Consider the following 25,145-nt stretch of genomic DNA (forward strand, 5'->3'; position numbering starts at 1 on the left):
AAAAGGAGCTTTCAAATAATTTTTAGTAAATAATACGAAGGTTTAGGGTAAATGGATCATTCCAACCTGGCTTTAGATAATTGTATACAATCAGTTCATAATTAGTGATACATATGACATGAACCGTCATCGAGGTGTTTATCGTAAATATTGTTTAGTTCACATCACTAATGTGTAGCTGTATTAAAGTGTTTTAATATTCTTCCAAATTAATCTAGAAACATTACCATATATCTCTTATATAGTATACTATATTTGTGTTTTTGATTCGTATGAATCACTTTTCTATGTCTTATTACAGCAAGTGATTTTCAAACATAATTATTTCCACGATTGAATCACGTATAAATTTATCAAAATAAATTAACTGTAGTCATCGTTATATATTACAAAACCGCAAAACTCTTTAACAGAAGACTGAACACTATTTACGAATCTATTTTATACAATTGTACAATAAACATTATCAAATGAAACTCCGAACAGCAACGCAATGATTCTCAAAGTAGTTCCCATTTAGTGTCACGTCATTATGTAACAATATTATCATTACAGGGATTTTTGTATATTAAAGATTGTATTATTGACTATGTACTTATAGTTTAACAGATATTTTGCTTTATTTATTATTTTAAACTTTCATCAGAGCAGTAACTGGGTATCAAATAATTTCCAAAATAAATGTTAACAAAGGTCGTTGAACTTTAACGATGTTACGTCACGCAAATTATTTGTAGATTAATGTAAGAATTTTAATGAAATTAGCCGGTGTTAAATAGATTGATGTTCATTAACAAGTCTTAGCGACTCGGAAGGTTTAAAATATTGTGCCAAAATTTCATTGGGATCTTTGTCATTGTCCGCGGCAGCCGTTTATCTATGATTCTTTTTATTTTTTTTTTAAATTACGCTTTGTACCTCACGTGTTGTGACTCGTGATTGAAAAATATTGTGTTGTCGATTTGTATATTTTTACCTAATTCGTACAAATTCAGCAGTATTAGAGTGATTTTGTTAAAGTTTTAATTGAGACGTTTTAATTAAGTTTTGTTATTTGTTAATATTGTACGATTATTGAAGGTATAATTATTATGTGTACGTACGGTTACAAATTTGATTTTCGTACAAATATATTTTTTGCTTTTAACTTTTTGTTCTTCAGTTCTAACATTAACGTTGATTTATTTCTGATTCTTTGATTCATTTTATAATTGGAAGTTCCTGTAAACTTTGCCTAATAGTTGTAGTATTATTTAATTATTTTCATTTTTAATTTAAATTTAAGGCACATTTTCACTGCTACTTTTAAACGATTTTCATTGGGAGCCAAATGTAAGTACGTAAATTGTAATAGGTACATAAAGTTAAGATATTAAGTATTTTTAGTTGATAAAACTTGTGATTCACTTAATTTACTAGATTCAAATATTTAGTTCCTTCATTTTTGTTACGAGTATTTATATATGTATATTGTAATTGCAATTGATTTAGGCTTTTAGACTAATTGTTCTCCGATAAAGAGTATAATTACTTATAAGTTGTATAATTTAATTTGTTGTATTTTATCTAATATACAAATAAAATTAAATTATATCGTTACATTAGGATGTAAAAAAAAGATTATCTATTTGATCTTAAAGTAATACGAAAAAAATATTTATGTTCTTAGTATCATTCTATCGTGTATTTGAAAGTGAGATGGAGCGTTGTAGAAAAATTCGTTTACGGTCACCGAAATAAAGTGTAAAAAATAAAATAATATGAAATACCAGTTTATGATGTTTTATTGCGCCTATTTGTATGTAATTTTTTTTTACCACAAATATATTTTTATTTATGAAAAATGTAACCGTAATTGTTACGATTTTAAGGCATTTTCAACCAAACTAAGAGGTTACGAATAAATAATATGCCTAAGATAAATTAAAACTCAAAATGATATCACATAAACCCTTTTATTATCAGTTTAATATACCACTTTATTATACAGAAATCTTCGACTTAATAAAACGGTGGATATTAATTGCTTACAAATTCATTGAAAATATGAAATTGAGCAAATGCAAGCAGATTAATTTTACAAAATTTTGCTACTGGTAACACTATTTTAAAATGTCACAAATCACGAATGTTACCATTACAAAAAAACATGTCAACAGTTACATCATTACAATAAAAAACAAAATTTGAAATAACCTACAGGTAATAAATAATACTTTTTTATATTTAAATGTTACCAGTAGCGAAATCAAATATAAAAATTCGTAAGCCCTGCGCACCGGTATTTAAAAGTTAAACGTCAAACTTTGGAGATGTTTAAAAAAATAAATTCTAGCCATAGTAAATCAACATTATTCGATGAATTTAAGACTATTTACATGAGCGCAGAGATCATATCGGAACGCAGTAATACTATGGCATATATTTTATTGAGATGCAATATTAACATTTGATTCCATGGCGGAAAGAGGTAACTTTAAAAATTAATTTTCTATAATGCCATTCCTTTTATATCACACGGTTTTTGTATTTTCTTATAAATGTTATTGAAACAGTTAACTAGGCTATGCCTTATATCTAAAGGTTAAAAATTTGCTACGCACAATTAATTTTAAATAAGAATGTGTATGAGATAGACGTCGTCAAGCACACTCTTATATAAAAACTTACTATAACTCCTTACAACCTTAATTTTGTTAGTTTATGTGAAGCTTAAGTACAGTAATAAATTAATAAAAAAGACAGTTTTCTAGGGTTAGCCAACTTTTTTTTCTTTATTTTGGTATTGTGGTATGTTGGCGACACTGTTTCGAATGCGCATGAACAATGGCGAGAACTACGAGTCTAAGCCAGTAATACCTGAGCTGTCACTGTGAGTGGACATCTTAACAGCTTATCCTATACGATTTCTCATAAGCGCTTAAAATAACAGTAAACTTGTTTAAAATAAAAATTGGTAACCAGATATTTATACATAACATATGGAAACAACTAGCTCGAAGATATTTTTAATTTTCCAGTGTTTTAAGTAAAAAAATGTCGATTTAATTTTATGGAGTTAAAGCCTAAAAAAAAAGACATTTGCGTATACATTTAACTCAACTATCTTCAAATATACTTACAAAATATTTAAATCAGATCGCATTAATTTAACAAAGAATAAATTGCCAATTTTACACACATTGTTAAATTCAAATATTTATAAGTTACTCTAATACATTTTTCATGCATTATATTAATAGAGCTCATTAATAAAATTGAGACAATGTTTCTGTATGGATTTTTATCAGTGAAAACTCACGGTTTGACAAAGAACACTCTTTATAACGCATACAACATACGCATTTGAATCCAAGTCCAAAGTTTACATTATACCAGTACAGTAGGACAGTAGCACTGGTCTGGTATAGGCTCACTGGCGGCATTTAGTTGTATACCAGCACTAACTTTGAGCGCTACTGTACTGGAATAATATAAACAAGGCATAACTTTAAACAACAATAACAATTTAATTATATTATACCTATTTTAAGTTAAAAATTCACATGAATATGCTAATTATAATACTTAAAATTCCATACAACGATACATTAAATAAATATTGTTTGTTTTTTTTTAATTTAAATGTTTTAATAAACAATTTACTGTTCAAAATTTAAATAAATAATGTTAATTAAATAAATAAAATCAGCGAAATTTTTCTGCCAGTAAAATGCACAAAAAATATACAAAGTGTTATTTGAAAGCACAAAAGATGCAGTTTTTTTTTTACATTTTTATGTTTTAAATACAAAAATGACATGAAATGGTTTAAATTAATATACACAAATGGAATGGTATTAAATTACATAGTGAAATGGAGAAAGTATTTTTACAATGTTTATGAACATCCTATTTAAAATACTGCTAAAATCGCTAAAAAAAACTGTAACTAAAAAAAAATTAAACAAATTGTCTAATCTCTTAATACATTCGATTTTAAAAAAAAAATACCATTTTTTTGAGCATTAAAGGAAAACTGTAAAAGTATGAATCAATAAAAATTTATTTTAAAAACACACGAGACTAAAGATAATACAGATTTCAAACATACAGAGAAATATTTTCCATCGTCATGTCATCAAAGATACGTAACAGCAACTAGCTGTGAGTTTTTTTTTTATTTTTTCTTTAATTAAATTATATCAATTACAACACGTGCACAATAATGACACCTCGGCCTTATGACGTCACTGCACATCTTATTATCTTGTACCGCACATTACCATACTAGTACGTGTCAAATTTAATCTAATATTAAATACTTGAATCTTGGATACATGAACCGTATTATAAACACCCTGTATTTATTCTATTGATTAGTAAAAAAAAATTAATAAACCCACATATATTTGAGTAAATATTACGTCAAACAATAGTCACAATAGGGCAGTGATCGTTCGGAACATTAAAAAAATTTAGCTAAGAACCATGGAATGTTCCAACACCAAAATCTTAAAACCTAGATTTACTCTTTAAATGGAGATATGAGCCATCTGTCAAAAGCTAATTCTCCAAATAAGATACATACTGTATGTAAATGGTAACGCAACAAAACTGAACGAGTCAATTCTGGTCGTCTCGCTCGCACGCTATGGCGGTTGTATGCGTGCGAGTGAGAGTCTCGTTCAATTTTGTTGCATTACCAGCTGAAACAGGGGTCGGCAACCTTTAACTCTCGAGATCATTTTTTTTAATTACTATTGTTTAATGTACAATTTAATATTAGCCTTTTTTAATCAAGCATATCAAAAACTTTATATTAATATGGATTTATCTGTGAAAAGTAATTTAACATATTTTTTTATTGGTTGCCAACCACTGAAATAATCTGTTTTAAACACTTTGGACGGCTTTGGAAAGAAGTTTTCTTTTTAATTGTATTTCTATATAACTTATATTAGAAGATAATGTACATTATAAATAAATTTATTTAACAATTTGCGATGAATCTGTTAAATATAAAACGCATGACAATTCAAGTTATTAACCATGTTTATTGTTGTCTTATATGTGTCTTATTGTGTCGATATAACCATAACTTGAAAGAATATAGAAAATTTAATATTGCTCTGTCATTTTGTTGCAAGGAACTGTAACACCTGTTAGTTGTTGTTTTAAAAAAATCGGTTATTTTCATAAAATGTTGAAAAATGCACAGATGTATAAATATGTTGGTCTGAATGGCACATCTTTTCTTTCTATATTTATACATACATCTGCTGTTTACGGACATTCTTAATAAGTTAATAACACCTTTCTTTAATATTACAAATTTAAGTTTGTTTCAACATCCCCTACTAATTAAACTCACTTTTATGACAAAATAAGTATTAATAAATATAAAAAATATGTCAATAACTCGAAAAGCAAAAGTATAAAAAAAAATCATAACTGTCATATGGACACTATGTGATGGAGGTTTAATTTACTCTTCTTTCCTCTTCCACACTTTTGTTATATGTATGGGAACAAGAAGTGAATATGACGGAGGTAAGGACGCATAGGAAGAGGAATGCAAACGTAAGTAGGCGACGCATCTACAATTACTATCTATGGAAAGTAGTCGCTTCGCTATTTCGGCGAATTCAAGCAGATAGCTAGTTCAAGTTTAGATGGATGTTTGTTTGAAGGTATCTCCGAAACGGCTGAACAGATCTTGAAGAAATTTGGCACAGATTTAGAACCTAGTCTGGAAGAACACATAGGCTACTTACTATGTTTTTTTTTAATTCCGGGCGGACCGAGTCGCGGGCGACAGCTAGTTATGAAAAAAAACTTTTTTAGCTTAAGATGGCGAACGATCAAACGGCCATCTGATTTCGCTAAAACAGATTAAAGAACTCTGCCTATTTAAAATGGACAGAAAAAAAAAGGAATATACAAACTTGTGTACCATATTTTAACTTTTACTAGACAGTTTTAAACTGAAACATGTTTCGTCAATCAAATAAATATTTTGTATATCTTAAACTAAATTTACTATAAATCGACGTATACTAATTTGAACTTTTGACAGACGGCAATAAGAGCTAAAATCGCTTGCTCTTTGGTTCATTTCCTAGCGTACTGCAAATACCTAGTTACGATAGCGTGTAGTTCTAAAGGCAGTTTACTTCGGTCATATTTTGTAGAGTACGAGTCCACGGCTTTCGATAACTGCGTATATAAATCCAGCAGAGCCTTCAAACCAATTCCTCGTAACACTTTCGCATTCTTATACAGAATGTTATCTAATTCAGTCTTGTTTATCAGTACTTTGTCGATATCTGAAAAGAAAAATTTACTATATTAATGGAAAGAAAAAATTTGCTCACTAGATGTCAGCACGATTAAGAGTTACTATGAAACTGAATACCACAGATATACAAAAAAAATTATATACTCTGTGGACTGTAAGAAGTTTGACATCCGTCAAATTTCACTCAAAAATTAAAAAAATAGGTAGTCTTTAAAGGTAAATTATTAGTTCATTAGCTATTTTATAACAAAAAAAATACATTTTTAAATGGCTAGAATGACATAAACATTTGACAGATGACAGCTAACGCTTGACGATAGCGCCACCTACTTAGAGCTTTCAGTTTACCCATTATTAGCAATTGTTATTGTAAAAATATTACATTTTTAAGATGAAGATTATTAAGAAATTATGAAGATTATAAGAGTTAAATTAATTATTTAAATTTTTACACGAAATCTTTTGTACTTTACCTCCACTTGAAGTCTCGTGTCCGGAATTTCTTTTCTTTGGTGATGTTTTCGACGGCGTTTTTTCACCCGGTTTTGATGGACTGTAATTTGGAATTGCACATTTAAATACATCATTTACGTATAAGTCACTTTGCACGTCAGCGCACGCGTATGTTTATACGTAAACATGCGTACATACAAATGTACGTATGGTAATCATTTGACTTGGCACGTCAATTTAAAAACGTGCCATGTCAAGTCGAGTAGTATGTACAGACTACTATATTACAGAAAAAATAAAAGTACAATACCATCTAAACATCTAATATTTAAGTACCTTCGGAACTATATTAATTATTGTTCAGGAATCCCCAAAATATTTTGGACAAGTGACCGACCCCCTTTTCCAAAATGAACTGTTGCCTCAGACCCCCCATTGCCAAATTACCTAATTTTAAGATCCATTATTATTTTTCATTCTGATTTAGGTCAAAAGAAGAAGACAGAGTGAGAATTAGCAATGCTTTAAGTTCAATATCGATTTGGGAATCACTGATCTAGTTAGTTCTATGATAATCTTACTAATATTATAATTACGAATATTTGGATGGATGATTGTTAGAAGGTATTTTTAGAAGGGCTCAACGGATCTTGATGAAATTTGACAGATATAGAACAGTCTACCACTGTAAATAAGTATGTATGATGTACCTGTCTGGGTGCACATTGCCGGCGAGCAACGTATCGTCAGGTAGCGGGCGACGCAGCGGCGCGTCGTCGTCCGACCCCGAAGACGTCGCCGATCCGTTGGCGAGCGGAGTCGACGTAATCGGCTTGTTCTCCTTACACTCCTCGTCTGTTATCGCCATACTTGTGTCTTTGAATGTCTGAAAATTATATGTTTAATAAATAAAATAACTTGAATAAACGTTTCACTTTACATCGCATTATTAAACTAGTGTCTAAATACAGATTTCTTAAACAAAGCCTAGACTGAACGACATATTACCGCACAAATATTCGAGATTTTAATTAATTTAGCACTATTTAGTAAAACTTACTAATATTATCAATGCGAAAGTATAAATGGATGGATGGATGTATGTTAGAATGTATCTCCGGAACGACTCAACAGATCTTGATGAAATTTGGCATAGATGTAGAACATAGTCTGGAAGAACACATATGCTACATAATTGTTTTTTTAAAATTACGCGGGGACGAAGTCACGGGCAATAGCTAGTAATGTATAAATCCCAATACCTTTTGCGACGTCTTGTGTCGTTTCACTACCAATCCTTTGGACCAAGCGTTCATTCTTCTTCGCTTTCGCTTCGCCGAATTAGATTCAGACTTCTCTCCATTCTGCGGAGTTCGCAGGTTCTTGCTATCATTTGCCGTTGAATCGAAACCCTCCGCTGTATTAAAAAAATCATATTATTAAAAAAACAACTAATATACTGAATTCAAAACTTCACAATAAATTACTTCCTACAAAACACTGCACCGAACAGAATTGGTTCGTAAACAAGATCGGGTTGTAGAAATTTTTAAAAACTTACCTAAAGAAATAAAAGCAGAAATAGAATTCACTAAATTTAAAAAAAAATTAAAAACTTTTCTAATAAAGAAATGTTTTTACACTAAAGAATACTTAAAAAATCAAAAAATAAAATTTAACCTCCAAATAAACCCTAATAAGAATGTACGAAAAGGCAATAAATAGGTAACGTATATTAATTTAATAATATAGTAAACAAATAAATAAACATACACTAGCAAGTAACCAATCAACTAACAAAATATTAATCTTTGAATTTAATTACTTACGTAAATTTGACGCAGTATATATAAAGTCTGGTAGATCATTGTCTTCGTGTAGGCCTTCCTCTCTGCGCTTTTTAGCAATATCCTGACATTCAAGTTCAAAGTCGCTGTCCATCTCTACATCGATGAGCGCGTGCGCATGATCTCGCAACGAACACGCCTCGTGACGTATCTGCTTGTCTGATGACGTTCTGACAGACAGACATCACTTATAAAAAATACAGACTAAAAATATATTTTTGCCGAATGAAACTAATTTTATAATCTGTGATAAATATTTAAATGCAAAATTATTATGAAAATGTGAAATAATCTGAAAATGCATTAACATATTATGTATTTTTTACGTAACTAAATATATAACCTACATAATACTTATTGATATAAGAGAGCATGTTTAACTTCTGTCTATATATAATATTAGGTCCTTACATATGAAATTGGCGTTTTGTATGGGAGGAACAAAAAGTCGAATATTTTTTAATATAATATATTTAATTAATCAAAGTATGAACCATTATTTTCTATGCACTTTTGCCATCTCATAGGTAGTTCATTGATCCCTTTACTAAAAAAACCAGTCGGACGGGAATCAATAAAATCTTTGAAGGCGATTTGGACTGCCCCATCGGAGTTGAATTTTTTCCCTTGCAAGAAGTTATCCAAATTTCGAAAAAAATGGTAATCTGTTGGAGCAAGGTCCGGGGAGTACGGAGGATGTCTTAGACTTTCCAATTGAAGCTCTTCTAATTTAGTAGCCGTCTGTTGCGCAGTGTGTGGTCTAGCGTTGTCGTGAAGCAGCAGTGGCGTGGAGCGATTGACCAGCCTAGGTTGTTTAGCCGCTAGCTTTTCCATCATGGTTTGCAATTGCTGACAATAGACATCAGCCGTAATAATCTGGCCAGATTTGAGAAAACTGTAATGAACAATACCGGCACTAGTCCACCAAACGCTTACAAGTAACTTTTTTGGGGTTAATTTTCGCTTGGGGCAGGATTTGGCTGGCTGGCCAGGATCCAACCATTGGCTGAGCGCTTCCGATTATCGTAAAGAACCCATTTTTTATCACAGGTAATGATTCGGTTTAAAATACCTTCATTATTGTGCCGGTTTAGTAATGTAACGCAACAGTCGACGCGTGTTTGCCGGTTTGCTTCAGTCAATTCGTGAGGTACCCACCTTTCAAGCTTTTTAATCTTCCCAATTTGCTTCAAGTGAATTAAAACAGTTTTATCACTAACATCGCAACCTGCAGCTAACTCGGACGTGGTTTGCGATGGATCCGCTTCCACAATAGCCTTCAACTCTTCATTATCAACTTGAGTCTCAGGCCGTCCACGGGGCTTGTTCTGCAGATCGAAATTTCCAGAACGAAAACGTTGGAACCAGAAACGAACTGTGTTTTCTTTTGCAACACGACCGCCTTACACATCATTCACCCTTCGAGTCGTTTCCGCAGCACTAGTGCCACGGGGGAACTCGTACTCGTAAATAATGCGATATTTTGAGTTTTCCATTTTGTAAAATGAGTGACGCAAACAGAAAAAAACAGAAGAAAAAAAACAAATGAATGACGGTCATCGAACCACAAATACATGAGTCTATAGCTGTACAAATTTGAATTTGGAATTCCTTACCAAAGAAGAGAAATTCGTGATTAAAGTAGCCAGTACGAAAAACGCCAATTTCATATGTAAGGACCTAATAATAAAAATGGTTTGTCTGAGGGGATTGTCTTGGAATTATGACGGAACTTTTATTGGAAGGTAACTTTTAATTCTGCGTTGACAAAGTCGCGGGCGATCGCTAGATACTTAAACTTGACCGAGAAAAATAAAAATATTGTATTGGTTGGATCTTGAGAAAAAAAAGGTTGTTACTCGTTCGAAATTTATTAACGACTCGCCATCTTTTTACAAAAGTCATAGATAATTGAATCAATCATAGATTATTGAATTGATCATAGAGTAAGTATAGATTATTATCTAACAGATTGCTTACGTGAATTCAAATAATAAATAAAAAAATATTTTATGTTTAAATAATATGTAAGATGTTTCTTAAACAATTCTTCTAGAAACTAACAGCAACGATTTTAAATATTATAAATGCGAATGTTTGGATGGATGGATGGATGGATGTTTGGCGCAAGGTATGTCCAGAACGGCTGCATAGATCTCAATAAAATTTGACATAGATGTATATCATAGTCAGGAAAAACTCATAGCTTACTAAGTTTTTTAATACCGCGCGGACGGAGTCGCGAGCGTCAGCTAGTATATAAATACGTACAAAAGGTTAGAGGATGTAAATATAGTACATACATTAGTTAACTTCCAATCATTTACACTAATATTTACGTATATATTTTGAATACTACAACATAATCCAAGTATCCATACCTAAACATCCCTCTAGCCCTTTGAATGGCCCCGGGGAATGTGAAAAGAGAAAAAAAAATGATAAAACAAAACATTAGTACACACAAAATTAAAATATTAGATTAATTTGATGAAAAAACAAATAAAAAAGTGAACTTTAAACGATGAATAAATTAATATGAAAAAAATCTAACTTTGTGTGAGAAATTACTATGAGTTATTGTAAAAAGATTTATTAAAAAAAAAATGCACATTTGTAAGACCAATTAAGCCTTAACAAGTAATAACACAGAATGATGACGTCACTACATTACGACAACGCAACATGTAAGAGGTAAGATTCAAAAGCACTATTATTTTTTTTTTTAAACGAATGAAAACGATGGCAATACTGTTGTAGTACAGAAAAAAACTGGATAAAGATATCGCAGGGTTTTTAAAAAAATCAGTCTCACCTATCAGGGTTGTACTCTAATGCGTTAGCGCATATAAGATCTATGTCGTCGAGGAACTCTTTGGCGCAGTTGTATTTATGCATGTCCACTTTCGTCATCATAGTCTCCAGATCCATCGGTTGCTTGATGATGTCCAGGTAGTCTGTCACCTAACACAATAACAATAATTGAAAATAATGGTTATTTTAATTGAGTCATAGTTGCAATAGATGGCGCTGTAATAAATTCCTAGTTTTCTTCTAATTAGTTCACGACTAAAGTATCACTACACTAGTACGTTTAAAAGGAGTTCGAAGACAGTTGAAATTTGTCATTGAACCAGCTACAGCACTCTTTAAGTAATCCTCACACCAAATCTCCACTAAGGGTCTATCTTAGTTCGAAATTAACATGAGTACGGTAATAAAGTAGACTTGCTGCTCACCTCTTCAAGATCAACAGGCTTTGTGAACTTGTAGAAGCGCCTGTTGGAGGCGAGCTTGCGGCAGATGTCGCGCAGGAAGATGCGCAGTTCGCGCAGTTTGTAGTCCTCCTTGCGCTTGCGCCGCGCCACCTCCTCGGCGGACTCGCGAGGCGGCGGCGGAGGCGGAGCTAAACATATTTTTTTTATTGACGGATTCACAGGAGGGTAATACTTTTGCCCGACTATTAGAAGGATATTATTTTTGTCCGAATAACAAGTGACACAATGATAATGTTTTGCGTGACTGACCCTGTTTCTTAAGATTCGTATTGTTCCATGACGTGTATTGGGAAAGATCAATAGACGGCGTTGTGCTTAATATGCTTTGTACCAGTGTACCAAATTATTTTCAATACTTCAATGGAAAGAAAGTGAAAAATAAAGAGCTAAACATCATAAAATAAAGAGCGAAACATTATAAAATAAAGAGCTTAACATTATAAAATAAAGAGCTAAACATTATAAAATAAAGTGCTAAACATTATAAAATAAAGAGCTAAACATTATAAAATAAAGAGCTAAACATTATAAAATAAAGAGCTAAACATTATAAAATAAAGAGCTAAACATTATAAAATAAAGAGCTAAACATTATAAAATAAAGAGCTAAACATTATAAAATGAAGAGCTAATCATTATAAAATAAAGAGCTAAACATTGTAAAATGAAGAGCTAATCATTATAAAATAAAGAGCTAAACATTATAAAATAAAGAGCTAAACATTATAAAATATTACCTCTGGGTAATGGTGGTGGGGGTTCGTTGTTCTCAATGAGGGGCGGTTCCAGCGGCACTTCAGTAATGATCGGCTTGAGAAAGCTGATGACTTCAGACGCGGTGGGCTCTCGCATACGATACACGCAGTCTTTGTACACAGGGAATAGTTCTTGTAACTGTAACAATCAAAAAATGACATTTCAAAACGCATTATTAGAGAATCTGATAATTTAAAAGAAAAGTAATCTTACTAATATTATAAATGTGAATGTATAGATGGATGTTTGTTTGAAGGTTTCTCTAGAATGGCTGAACGGATCTTGATGAAATTTGGTACATATTTAGAACATAGTCTGGAAGAACACATAGGCTACATATTAAGTTTTTTTTTTTAATTGCGCGCGACTTCATCTAGAATTTTATAATATCCGAGTTTTAGGTGAAATTGTAGATTGGCTATGATTAATAATTTAGATTAGAATTCCATATACCTCTTGGGGTAGTTCTTCATGAGGCACTGATGAGGTGGCGAGCAACATTGTGTTGTGTCCGGCGGCGCGCGTGCGCCACAGCTGCAGCAGCAGCGCGCCACTGTTGCTCACCTTCAGGACCGACCACACCGACGTCAGGTCGCGGATGAACAGGACACAGCCGCGATCTGTGCGACGACACTCGGAGAATAACTGCAAATTATTGCACAATTATTAATTTATTTTCGATAAGCATTATATTTTGTATAGTTACTTGATTTTAATAAAACATTGTTTTGTTTTTTTATTTTTAATCTGTGCTGCAACCCATTATAAACAGATTAAGACAATACAATAACATAACTGTAACTGATGTTAAGTGTCCCTTAGCGTAGATTAATATAGAACACCTACACTAAGGGCACCCTTAAGTGAGCAATTAACCAGAGTACTGTAGTTAAAGTGTTAAATGATTTAACTAACTGAGATGAGCGCCTGTTCCTGTGTGAATGCGAGAGCGGAGTGCAGTGTGGCAAGGCTGAGCTCGCGCACTGCGCAGTGCTCGAGCTGTGCCAGCAGCGCCGGCGCCAGCTGAGTATCCGCGCACTCCCCGCTCACCAGCACCACACCTCCGCACATACCATCATCTGACACCTTTGTAGTGCTGCAAAATAAAATTACATATGGCGGCTCAAGGTCTTTTGCGACACTTTGCGACTCCACTCACATCTCTTTAAGCTCTGACACACCTAAAATTGTATTCTGCTCAAACTCGTGAGACATTTGTTTCGTTACAGTACATTTTTCCGACTTTTTTTATAGATCTAAGTTTTCTAACTTTCCTAGTATTGTTATAGCTTACTGTTGAGCATCGTTATTTTTCTGTGCTTGTCAGTTTATATTTCTTAGTTATGGAATGAATCAAAACACTTACTCATCATCATCAACCTGCCCTTATCTCTATGGAGGGTCGGCAGGGTTTTTACTACTCCTCCATACATCTCTATCAGCCGTCATATCTAAATTCACCGTCTTCTTATGCTTATCCTCTTTCACACAATCCATCCATACTTTCTTTGGTCTTCCTCTACCTTTATAGCACATTCAATCTCATTACTTTTTTGTTTATATGATCATCATCCCTCCGCATAACATGTCCAAACCACGCTAACCTTTTGCTCCTAACCAATTTCCCTATAGTTAAAACACTCACACAATCCACCATATTTTATTTGTATCCATCTGACAGTTCTTCCATATAATTTGACAAGTGACGTTTATAGAATCTATTCAAAAACGTCATTCCTTTACACTTAGGCCGCAAATTCGGAACGGTGGGCTTACAGCGTAGAGTGCAGCGAGGGGCGTCCAAGTACGTTAACCAATGGGAGGCCACCATTTCAAGACAAGTGTCATCATGTCAAAGGACCGATATTATGAGACATTCGTGTATAATTGTTGTATTGTTTAATCTATAAATGCAATCCTTCCGGGATAGTTTATAATCAAATCACTTTATAGACATTCTTGTATAATCAAAAAAATCCGATTCGGTAATGTTTCACACCACTTCATTTACTGGCAAATCTTAACACACTGAATAAAATACCATTTGTAAACGCTCGTTAAAACGCCAAAACACTGATCACGCCGCTTAACTATACGCTAAAAACGCTGCTACGAATACACCTAGAGAGAAATCCATACGTTCAGTAGACGAGTGTTCCGAATTTGCGACCTTACAGTGACTTGTAAGCTATAATAAAAAAACAATATTTATCTATCTAACCTGTCACGTGGTGCATGCATACGTAGCAGAAGAGAGGCAGCGCGAAGCTGTGGCGCGAGCAGTGCCTGCTCGTGCGGAGGAAGGCGGCGTGCTGGCGGCGGCGCGCTGCGGCTTCCTGCTGCCACCATACCCACCATACCCCGCTCCAGATCCTCCTGCTGCACCTCCACCTGGTATACATAATACTTGTTCTTGTACCAGTCGAACCAATAATTAGAAATTAAACAATAATAATGTAAAAATAAAACAAACATGCCGAAAGGAGGGAAAAACACAAACACTATATAAAAAAAAAGCAACAGGCATGTACATATTACCAAGTAATACAAATCAAAGTTCCTACTAGGTTTGCAATACTGAATAGACAAGGCCATTAGTCAGCATTGTACTTATTACTTCTCAGAAATAAACGCTGATATTCTGCAAAAGCCTTTGCGTCAGTGCGTCAGTTACAGCAGTAAATAACTATTAATTTTCATACATGTATAAGTGAAATAAGGTGATTCTAAAAAAAGATGTATAATTACGGATTTTGGTTAAGTTGAAAGAAAAATAAAGTATAATTTGGAAAGGGGAAAAAAATTGAGAAAACACCCGATCCTCAAAGACAAATGAGGGGTCTGTAGGTCTGATTACGCATTCACAACTTTTTGAATTTCCATCAAAAACGATCACTATTTATTAATTACAAAGAAGAATTTTGCTTACATTTTTAGGATCGATAATAAGCGCGTATTCACTCTCGTACACTTGCGGATACACTCTCCTTAATGCTCGTAATACAGCTTCTGAACACAACGCCTTTAAATCGGAACCTGTAAACAGCGCCGATGTTAGCATAGGACGGAGAAAGGGGACGCCACAGGTCTGAGAATTACAATATCACGTAAACCTGATAACACCCCCCTCCCCAAGGGTATGGTAAAAAGAGGGTGACGTAAAAAAATATATCCAAGGGCGCTAGTAGAGGTAAAACTATTACTTCCTGTAAAAAACATTGCTTCATGCACCGACTATTTAGTATTTATACATCTTACTAATATTATAAATACGAAAGTTTGGATGGATGTTTGAAAGTATCTTCAGAACGGCTCAACAGATCTTGATGAAATTTGGTACAGATGTAGAACATAGTCTGGAAGAACACATAGAGTACTAAGTTTTTTTTTAATCCGCGCGGACAGAGTCGCGGGCAAAAGCTAGTCTGACAATGATATTACAAAACCAACTTTAATTTTGAGCGGAGGTTTGAACACATCCTTATTTGAAACTTAGTTATATCTTTTCTATATTAAATATATACATACATACCTATTTGTTTATATATGTTTATCCAAAATATTTCAATATACCTGCATATCCATTGGTGATATCAGCTATATGATCTAGGGTGTCATCAGAGGGTCGTGGGTTCCATTCCTTGGTGTATATATCGAGTATATTCCGTCGTGCGGCTGCATGCGGTGGTGGGAAGTACAACTCCTTGTCAAAACGTCCAGCGCGTCGCAACGCCGGGTCTACCGCATCCAAACGATTAGTAGCACCTATTATAATCACCTCGCCTCTGTATAAAACATAAACCATTGTTTTTTTTTTAATTTTGGTGAATCTAAGTAATTACATATTACTTTAAATCATATATCGACGCCCCCACCGAATAACCCCATAATAGGAAAAATCAAAATTTTCAGGAGAAGCAAAAAACCGTATTTCTTTAATAACTTCATCAATAAATATTGTACAAGAATCTTTTAGATACCAAAACAAAGCTAATTTTTATAGCAACATTGTATTTAATTTTCATTCATGTATTCCGGGCGTATTCTGTGCTATGAAGGAAAAATTATAATACCGGAAACAAAAAAAAATCTGTTTCAATAATTAAGAAAAATTAAAAAAAAAACACATCGTGTAATAGGACTTTTAGATGCCGAATTCAACGGAAAAGCAAGAAGTCGATATTACAATTTCTGAATGACTTGTCAAGTAATAAAACTAATTTATAGTCAATCTCATCGCCGTGTCCAATCAATGTCATATTGCAAGTCAATTTTAAATAACAATTCATCATCAACCTGCCCTTATCTCTATGTAGGGTCGGCACAGTATGTACTCCTCCATACATCTCTATCAGACGTCATATCTGAATTTACCCCCCTTCTTACCCATATCCTCTTTCTCACAATACATCACACGAGATCAAACAAAAAATATTATAGATAAATAACAATTAACTAAAGGTTAACAATAATCTTACTAATAATATAGATACAAATGGTTGGATGAATGTATGGATGAACGGATCGATATTTATTACTAGATATCTCCAGAACGGTTATTATAGATGTAGAAACCAGTCTAGAACAGAGATCCCATTTGATTAACATATTTACTTGATAACTCTCCTTCGTCATATTGAAAAAAAAAATTAAGATCTTTCAGCAACTGGTTGATAAAGTTTCCATACCTGTCACACAGTCCGTCGATTTCAGCGAGCAGAGTTCCCACCACACTGGTATGTACTTGTTCCTGTCGCACGCTGCGCACTGGAGCTAATGCATCAATCTCGTCGAAAAATATTATAGATGGTTTCATTTTATTCGCCTAAATAAAAAAAAAAACTGTCATAAATATAGAGTATTTGAAACATATATGATTAGAGTTTATGGTCTGTAAAGTGGGCTTTTTTTTGTATTCCTACTAAACACATAATGGCAACATCGTAACGTTTAATAATCTTCCTTAATAATTGTACTTTCAAATCAAAAATGTATTATTTTAAATCTGATCGTTAGTTCCAGTATTTACTTACTTGTTGGAACAACAATTTGAGATGTCTCTCACTTTCACCGACCCATTTCTTCAAGCAATCCGCTCCTTTCCTCATGAAGAAAGCCACTTTCCTTCCTCCGACAAGACTACATTCATTTGCTAATGCCCTGGCTAACAATGTCTTTCCCGTACCCGGTGGTCCGTGGAATAATACACCTTTAGCTGGTCGAGTCTTAAATTGATTGAATAAATCCGGGTACATCAGTGGAAATAATACCATTTCTCGTAAACATTTTATATGCTCTTCTAAACCTCCCACCTGTAAAATATATATTAAGTAATGTAATTCTAACGTTATTGAAAATCTATACATAATAATAAAATTGGAGTGTCTTTATGTAATATCGTAAAATAAATCACATAAATGACATATTTGCTTTGCAAAAAAACATTTTTTTTTATAATTTTTGTCTATATGTCTCGCTGGAACGGCTGGACCGATTTTGACGGGACCTTGATGGGAAGATAGCTGATGCACGAGGGCATAACATAGGTTTTTTTTTATTCTGTGCTGACGTAAAAGCTTTCAACTGCAATATTGACAAACATTGTAGAATAACTCACAGAAGTAAATCGAACTTTTCCATCAAGTTCAACTGGTTGTATATCCCTCAGCGCTCTGTCTGTCTTCTTATCGTCCATAGATTTTGACTTTTGTCTGAAATCAACATTATAACTATTACAATAAGGTTCATTTTACAATGACAATGGTATATTTAGATAAACATACCTGCCCTTTGTTTTATTTTTCATAGAAACATTTAGATCCTCTTCTGTATCAGAACTAGACGTACTACTACTGCTACTGGTGGACGGAGATTGAGCTGCAATTTTAAACATTTTTCACTTTACATTTTGAGAAAAAAAAAACCTTAAAACTGTAAAAAAATCGGGAAACTGAAAACGTAAAACATATTAACTAAAACTCACATCTAATTGTTTTTCTACGTAGAATTTTTGGTTTTCTCTCTCTTAAACTATATGGTTTTTTTCTTATTGTAAACGTTTTACCTGAAAAATAATTTTCATTACAAAAGAACCATTAATTTTACTGCGCCTTTAGTCTTTTCAAGTCAGTCATAATAAAATAAAATATAGTTTATTAATACAAAAACAAAAAAAAATTACACTAATAAAAGATATCAATTAAAGAGAAAAAAAATAGTTCTTGGCTAATGGGAAAGGGCTCAGCTGATGCTGAACGCGCTGGTTTTCAGCCTCCCCGTAGTTACTCTTACAAGATGCAGATTTAGTAAAGGGACAGTTGAGAGTTCAACCATTCATACAATCATGTGTGTGCGCGTGTGTATGTGTGTGCGTATCATGATCTTTATACTTTCACAATCAGTTTAAAGCCGAGTTTATGGCCGCTTGCCCAATTGGGCAACACTCGTGGTTGGTATAAGTCGTCAGTTCAAAACCTGTGAGAAAACTGTGTGTGTAAATCTGCCGAATGTAAATGTGTGGGACTCTTAAACAATAAAATCTAGCAATTATACCTACCTCTGCCCTTTGTCTCCCGAGGTGCAATCTGTACGAAGGCTGGCTTGGGTTTCCTCGTACGCTTGGAGCGGCGCGGCTGCCGGCCCAGAGCTACCTCGCTCGACGATTCCGATGACGAGCTCTCTGACGCTGCAATATACCTTAGGTTATCGGATAACCGCGACAACCACGCGGCATCTACGCGTTGATGTTAGTAACAACATAATCGCTGTGGTTGTTGCTTCATTATTTGATAAAAAAAAATTGTTTATATCAAAGGACTTGTCTTTAAAGTAGAAATGTATTTACACACTTCAAAACGTAAACAAATCTATACGAATGTCAATAGAAGATAGCTTTATTACAATTACATTGTTATTTTCACAATAAAAATAAAAATCGATAATTTACTTCACTTCTTTTTCGGAAAATTCATCTTTTAATAACCTACCAGAATTTTTTCACAGCCGAAATACCTTCTGGTATCTTCAACTGCATGTTAACAAAAACTTAAATTGATTTCTCGCATACAAACATTTAATTTTAATAAGAAAAATATTGAATAAAAAAAGTAAACAATTCAAAAAACTCTGGCAAAAAGACAGCAATTTTGACACGGAATAATCCTCACAATCTGACATTGACAAATGTAGCTAAAAGAGGTTAAATTGATTTATTTTTTTTCATATAGTACCTTTAACTTTTAATGTTTGATACTTTTCGTGTCGTTATAAATTTTAACCGTATTAAATAACTAACTAAATAAATAAATAAAATTAAAATAACTTTAAAATTATAATCTTAAAATAACCTTAAATTCAGTGAGATAGGGCTGTATTATTTAATTTCAATACTAAATATCTACAGAAAAACAAAAAACAGATAATATACTGTTAGTTTTTCTATTTAGAAACAAACCATTAAAATAGTGTAAAAAGTGCCTAGTCCATTGTCTACAATATTAACGGTTCCATTTAAAAACAAGGTACAATTGAACCTGGATAAGCGAGAACCTTCTAGAAACGAGTCATTGTCTGATCCCAACGGTCAACCTCCACAAGCGAGAAACCTCTATAGGCGAGATAAATATCCCGGTCCCTTAGACTCTCGCTTATCCAGTTTCTTTTAAACTAAGTTTTACCTGTGTCATTTTGACTATCTTCTTTCTTTTGCCTTCTCCTACCTCTCCCTTTACCCCGAGTAGATCTTGCTGGTCCTTGATTGCTAGAAAAATTGAGTGAATTACAATATAAATATCAAATATTGCTGATAACTGGCTGTCCAGTATAAATTAACTTGTATAAAAACATGTTGTAATACATCTTTGTAGCTTGACTGCGAGCGTTGACTGATATTTGAATTGACACATCGTATTATCTCTGTTTCATTCAAAGGGAATGTAAAAGATGTGTATACAAATGTTACTGCAGTCAAAACCCATTGAAAAAAAAAATTATATGAGATGGACCGATGATCTGGTCAAGGTTGCGGGAGTATCCTGGATGCATTTTGCACAGGACCGATCATCATGGGGATCTTTGAGGGAGGCCTATGCCCAGCAGTGGACGTTACGAGGCTGAATGGATGGATAGATGGATATGAGAATAACTTATTCAGTACCTTTCACTATCCTGATTCTGGTTGGATTGTTCCGGATCACTTTTATTTATAACCTTTTTAACATCGTCCTTGTCGTCCATATCTTTTTGCTCTTGTTTATTTTCCTGCTGCGGTTTCTTTTCTATAACAGTTTGGTTGTTCTCATCTTCTGATTCAGACTCTGTTGCATCCTATAGAATAATATAATATATATGAAACATTATACATTTAATTGTCAAGTCGCTTCAGTAGTTTTTTAGTTCATCTAAGACAAATAATGCCTCAAGTTAACTAAAAAACTACTCTATTTAAAAATTCTAACACGAATCATTTTCTTAGGCAGTGCTTTAAATCTATTATTACTAAGCAAACCCAGGGATTTGCCCTTAATTTTTTTTTTTTTTTTAGCAAACATACCTTTTTGTTATTAAACCTTGCTGAAGTCCTTCTTTGTCGTGATAATTGTGTGTCCTCATCTGTATTGGTTGGTATATGATTTTGAGGCTGAAATTATAAAATTAATAGCTACACACAAGGTTTAGAGAAGTCATATCAAAATTGTATAGTATAAAATGGCCTCTATATACCTAAAATCTTATATGCAGCCACAAAAATTACATACCATTTTCTTATTGGTGACTACAGCCTCATCGCCTGAACTGAACTCATCTGAGGAACTAGATCCATTGAAGCCATAAAGGTCCGGATAGCCTTTCACCTTCAGCTCATTGGTAATCCAGCTCTCATTGAAGTTGTGGTGCAGGAGCTTGCGCTTGCGACAACTTCGTCTCACATCTGAGAAAGAACCTTTAAGCTCACACATTACACCTACAATAAATAGATAACCAAAAATATATAATATAGTTTCACCACTGTAGTCTTTTAGTGTAAGAAACTATCTTACTAATATTATAATTCCAAAGTTTAGATAGATGCATATTGTTAGTAAGTAACTCCTAAATTCCAAAATGGATCTAGATAAAATTTGGTACAGAGATAGATGACAGTCTGGAATAGTGCATAGGGTTCATAATACGTTTTTTTTAATCCCGTGAAAAATTCATGGAAGGCAAACAAACTTTAGGTTGTCAATAAAATACAATCAAAGTATAATAATGCAATGATATTGAATGTAGAAGAAGCAAGGTGTATCAGGAACGACACAAATGAACCTCTGTGTTCAATGCCAACCCGTGCATGAGTAATGTCATTGTTGAACAGAGATGCGGGTGTGAGCTAGTCTATTATAATTATTAATATATTAAAGAACTACTAACTTACTTTGTTGTATTGGTTTATCTTCGCTGTCTTCCATATAGTTCTTCCTGGGTCCCCGATTGCGTCGGATTTGCATACTCCTGTTACTGGATTCATTGTCATCCGCAAAGAAAACACGCACCTGACGTGACCTGCTTCACAATTACCATATAATTAGAATAAAAAATGCACCCTGATTACAGCTACTTCGATGGGACAGATGACATTAATTTTTAATAACCAAAAATCTTTATTACAAGTATTTTATTTTGTATACATATTAAATGATAGCCAGTCTCATTAAGCATAAACATTTCAAGACTGACCTTCTTGAATATTTCTCAGGTTCTGTGTCACTTTCTGGAAACACTATTTGTGGCATCCTTATTCTTCTAAGTCTGTTCCTGCTATCTGTGTAAAAAAACATATTAGGTCCTTACATATGAAATTGGCGTTTTGTATGGGAGGAACAAAAAGTCAAATATTTTTTAATATAATATATTTAATTAATCAAAGTATGAACCATTATTTTCTATGCACTTTTGCCATCTCATAGGTAGTTCATTGATCCCTTTACTAAAAAAACCAGTCGGACGGGAATCAATAAAATCTTTGAAGGCGATTTGGACTGCCCCATCGGAGTTGAATTTTTTCCCTTGCAAGAAGTTATCCAAATTTCGAAAAAAATGGTAATCTGTTGGAGCAAGGTCCGGGGAGTACGGAGGATGTCTTAGACTTTCCAATTGAAGCTCTTCTAATTTAGTAGCCGTCTGTTGCGCAGTGTGTGGTCTAGCGTTGTCGTGAAGCAGCAGTGGCGTGGAGCGATTGACCAGCCTAGGTTGTTTAGCCGCTAGCTTTTCCATCATGGTTTGCAATTGCTGACAATAGACATCAGCCGTAATAGTCTGGCCAGATTTGAGAAAACTGTAATGAACAATACCGGCACTAGTCCACCAAACGCTTACAAGTAACTCTTTTGGGGTTAATTTTCGCTTGGGGCAGGATTTGGCTGGCTGGCCAGGATCCAACCATTGCGCTGAGCGCTTCCGATTATCGTAAAGAACCCATTTTTCATCACAGGTAATGATTCGGTTTAAAATACCTTCATTATTGTGCCGGTTTAGTAATGTAACGCAACAGTCGACGCGCATTTGCCGGTTTGCTTCAGTCAATTCGTGAGGTACCCACCTTTCAAGCTTTTTAATCTTCCCAATTTGCTTCAAGTGAATTAAAACAGTTTTATCACTAACATCGCAGCCTGCAGCTAACTCGGACGTGGTTTGCGATGGATCCGCTTCCACAATAGCCTTCAACTCTTCATTATCAACTTGAGTCTCAGGCCGTCCACGGGGCTTGTTCTGCAGATCGAAATTTCCAGAACGAAAACGTTGGAACCAAAAACGAACTGTGTTTTCTTTTGCAACACGACCGCCATACACATCATTCACCCTTCGAGTCGTTTCCGCAGCACTAGTGCCACGGCGGAACTCGTACTCGTAAATAATGCGATATTTTAAGTTTTCCATTTTGTAAAATGAGTGACGCAAACAGAAAAAAACAGAAGAAAAAAAACAAATGAATGACGGTCATCGAACCACAAATACATGAGTCTATAGCTGTACAAATTTTAATTTGGAATTCCTTACCAAAGAGGAGAAATTCGTGATTAAAGTGGCCAGTACGAAAAACGCCAATTTCATATGTAAGGACCTAATATTTAACATTTAGTTTTATAGAATAGATATTTATGTCACATATTATGTAGTAATTTTTTTTTTGTGAGTGACTTTAAATATAGTAATAATTGATTAACCTATTACTTGCAGATTTATAATTAGTGACAGTAGAAAGATTCAATATTGCCTTTAATAAAAGGGAACCATTGTTTATGAGAGTTAAATATAGCTTGTCTAATAAATGTCTCTTTTTAAACATTGTTTTTTCTATCTAAATTCTCGTAGTTCCATAGACAAAAGACATTAGCATGTTTACTAATATTGGTTCAGTTCATTTTTAAATTGTATTGATTCAATCTTCTAAACAATGAAGTTCATTAAGTCCATAATTTTTTTTTTATTTTAATATCTCTTTATAGTATAAGTCATATATTAGATTTTGCTCAAATCATGACTTAATGTAATATTATTAACTATACTCACATTTTGTTGGCCAGTGTTGTATTTTTCTTTTAACTTTATACTGGCTACTTCGTAGCTCTCGAGGAGACCAATTTGATGCCTAATTAAAAGAAAAAATGTAAAAATTGCAATCACTGATAAATGTTACATCATATTCTAATTGTACAGAACAACTGTTTTATCACTGTTACAGTCATGCACTACACATCACCGTGTACAAAGGAAGGCAAACTAGTTTGAAGAATAAGTATGTTTTGTTTGATGACATCATTGCAATTTCTAAAATTCTAGAAACCTAAACAACATGTAACAAAATTTTAGAGAGGCCCTATTATACAGAAAGCATTGAAAGCTCATGCAATACATGTTCGAGCAAACGCTAAATATGCTTAAACTCAGTAATTTATAGGTAACAGGAAGTTGATTTCAAAAGGGTCATCCTAACAAAGCAATCGTGCAAACCGCTCTACATCGAAACAAAATCATTTTTGGTGTTCACCTTCTCGTCAGAGACGCTGACAACGTCGTTTAATGTAAAATTCCCATCTTCTACCTCCCCATTCTCTCCATTACTGCGTCGGGTTTTCACCATAGCAGTGGTTTCTATTATGTCGTAAAAGTACGATCAGGCCCTCAATACACTTATGTAACAGACATAAATTGTTAGGTAAAATCCAAAGCAAGAAATATAAATGTCCAAACACTCGTTTAAAAGCTCAGGCGACAAAGGGCGAACGTTATCGTCCGCACATGTCGTTACTGAACGCCATGTTAATCAGAGAGCCGTGTAGACCCTACACTCATAATAATTTTGTTGTTATTGAATTCAGCGTAAACATCATTTTGTTGTCGCTTACCTCACTTATTATAAAACCAAGCTTTAACACAAGTAAAGACTTTTTAACTTAATGATCGATGGTTTCAAAATGAATTCACAATCACTGTTTATTGACAAGTGTCAAAAATTCCCGCAAATTTGACATTTTTTAAACAGTTCCGATA

General features: G+C 33.6%; 1 protein-coding gene across 1 annotated transcript; it reads right to left on the bottom strand.

Annotated features, from left to right (window-relative positions):
• Positions 1 to 5,779: 5,779 nt before the first annotated feature.
• Positions 5,780 to 24,992, bottom strand: LOC106720900 (ATPase family AAA domain-containing protein 2-like). Its single transcript, XM_045681162.1, has 28 exons — positions 24,643 to 24,992; positions 24,165 to 24,243; positions 22,332 to 22,416; positions 22,030 to 22,157; positions 21,371 to 21,543; positions 21,166 to 21,252; positions 20,770 to 20,939; positions 20,291 to 20,373; positions 19,171 to 19,299; positions 18,598 to 18,678; positions 18,398 to 18,491; positions 18,232 to 18,325; positions 17,648 to 17,926; positions 17,303 to 17,439; positions 16,188 to 16,399; positions 15,544 to 15,650; positions 14,836 to 15,005; positions 13,530 to 13,710; positions 13,068 to 13,259; positions 12,596 to 12,752; positions 11,820 to 11,986; positions 11,396 to 11,544; positions 10,962 to 10,979; positions 8,563 to 8,750; positions 7,996 to 8,150; positions 7,417 to 7,619; positions 6,754 to 6,833; positions 5,780 to 6,308 (listed from the first exon to the last, which is right to left on the bottom strand). The coding sequence occupies exons 1-28, from the start codon at positions 24,733 to 24,735 to the stop codon at positions 6,094 to 6,096; spliced, it is 3,906 nt and encodes a 1,301-aa protein (XP_045537118.1). The 5' UTR covers positions 24,736 to 24,992; the 3' UTR covers positions 5,780 to 6,093.
• Positions 24,993 to 25,145: the final 153 nt, after the last annotated feature.

This window comes from Papilio machaon, chromosome 15 (assembly GCF_912999745.1).
Source record: "Papilio machaon chromosome 15, ilPapMach1.1, whole genome shotgun sequence".
NCBI classification, from domain to species: Eukaryota; Metazoa; Arthropoda; class Insecta; order Lepidoptera; family Papilionidae; genus Papilio; species Papilio machaon.

What these genes read in the sequence shown, in the direction of transcription:
- LOC106720900 (XM_045681162.1), bottom strand. Translation starts at nt 24,735, where the DNA reads ATGGTGAAAACCCGACGCAGTAATGGAGAGAATGGGGAGGTAGAAGAT. An exon ending in GAAAAGTTCGATTTACTTCT is followed by an intron (nt 17,927 to 18,231) that starts GTGAGTTATTCT and finishes TATATTTTACAG; the next exon opens with GTGGGAGGTTTAGAAGAGCA. An exon ending in GACACAAGACGTCGCAAAAG is followed by an intron (nt 7,620 to 7,995) that starts GTATTGGGATTT and finishes TATAATTTTCAG; the next exon opens with ACATTCAAAGACACAAGTAT.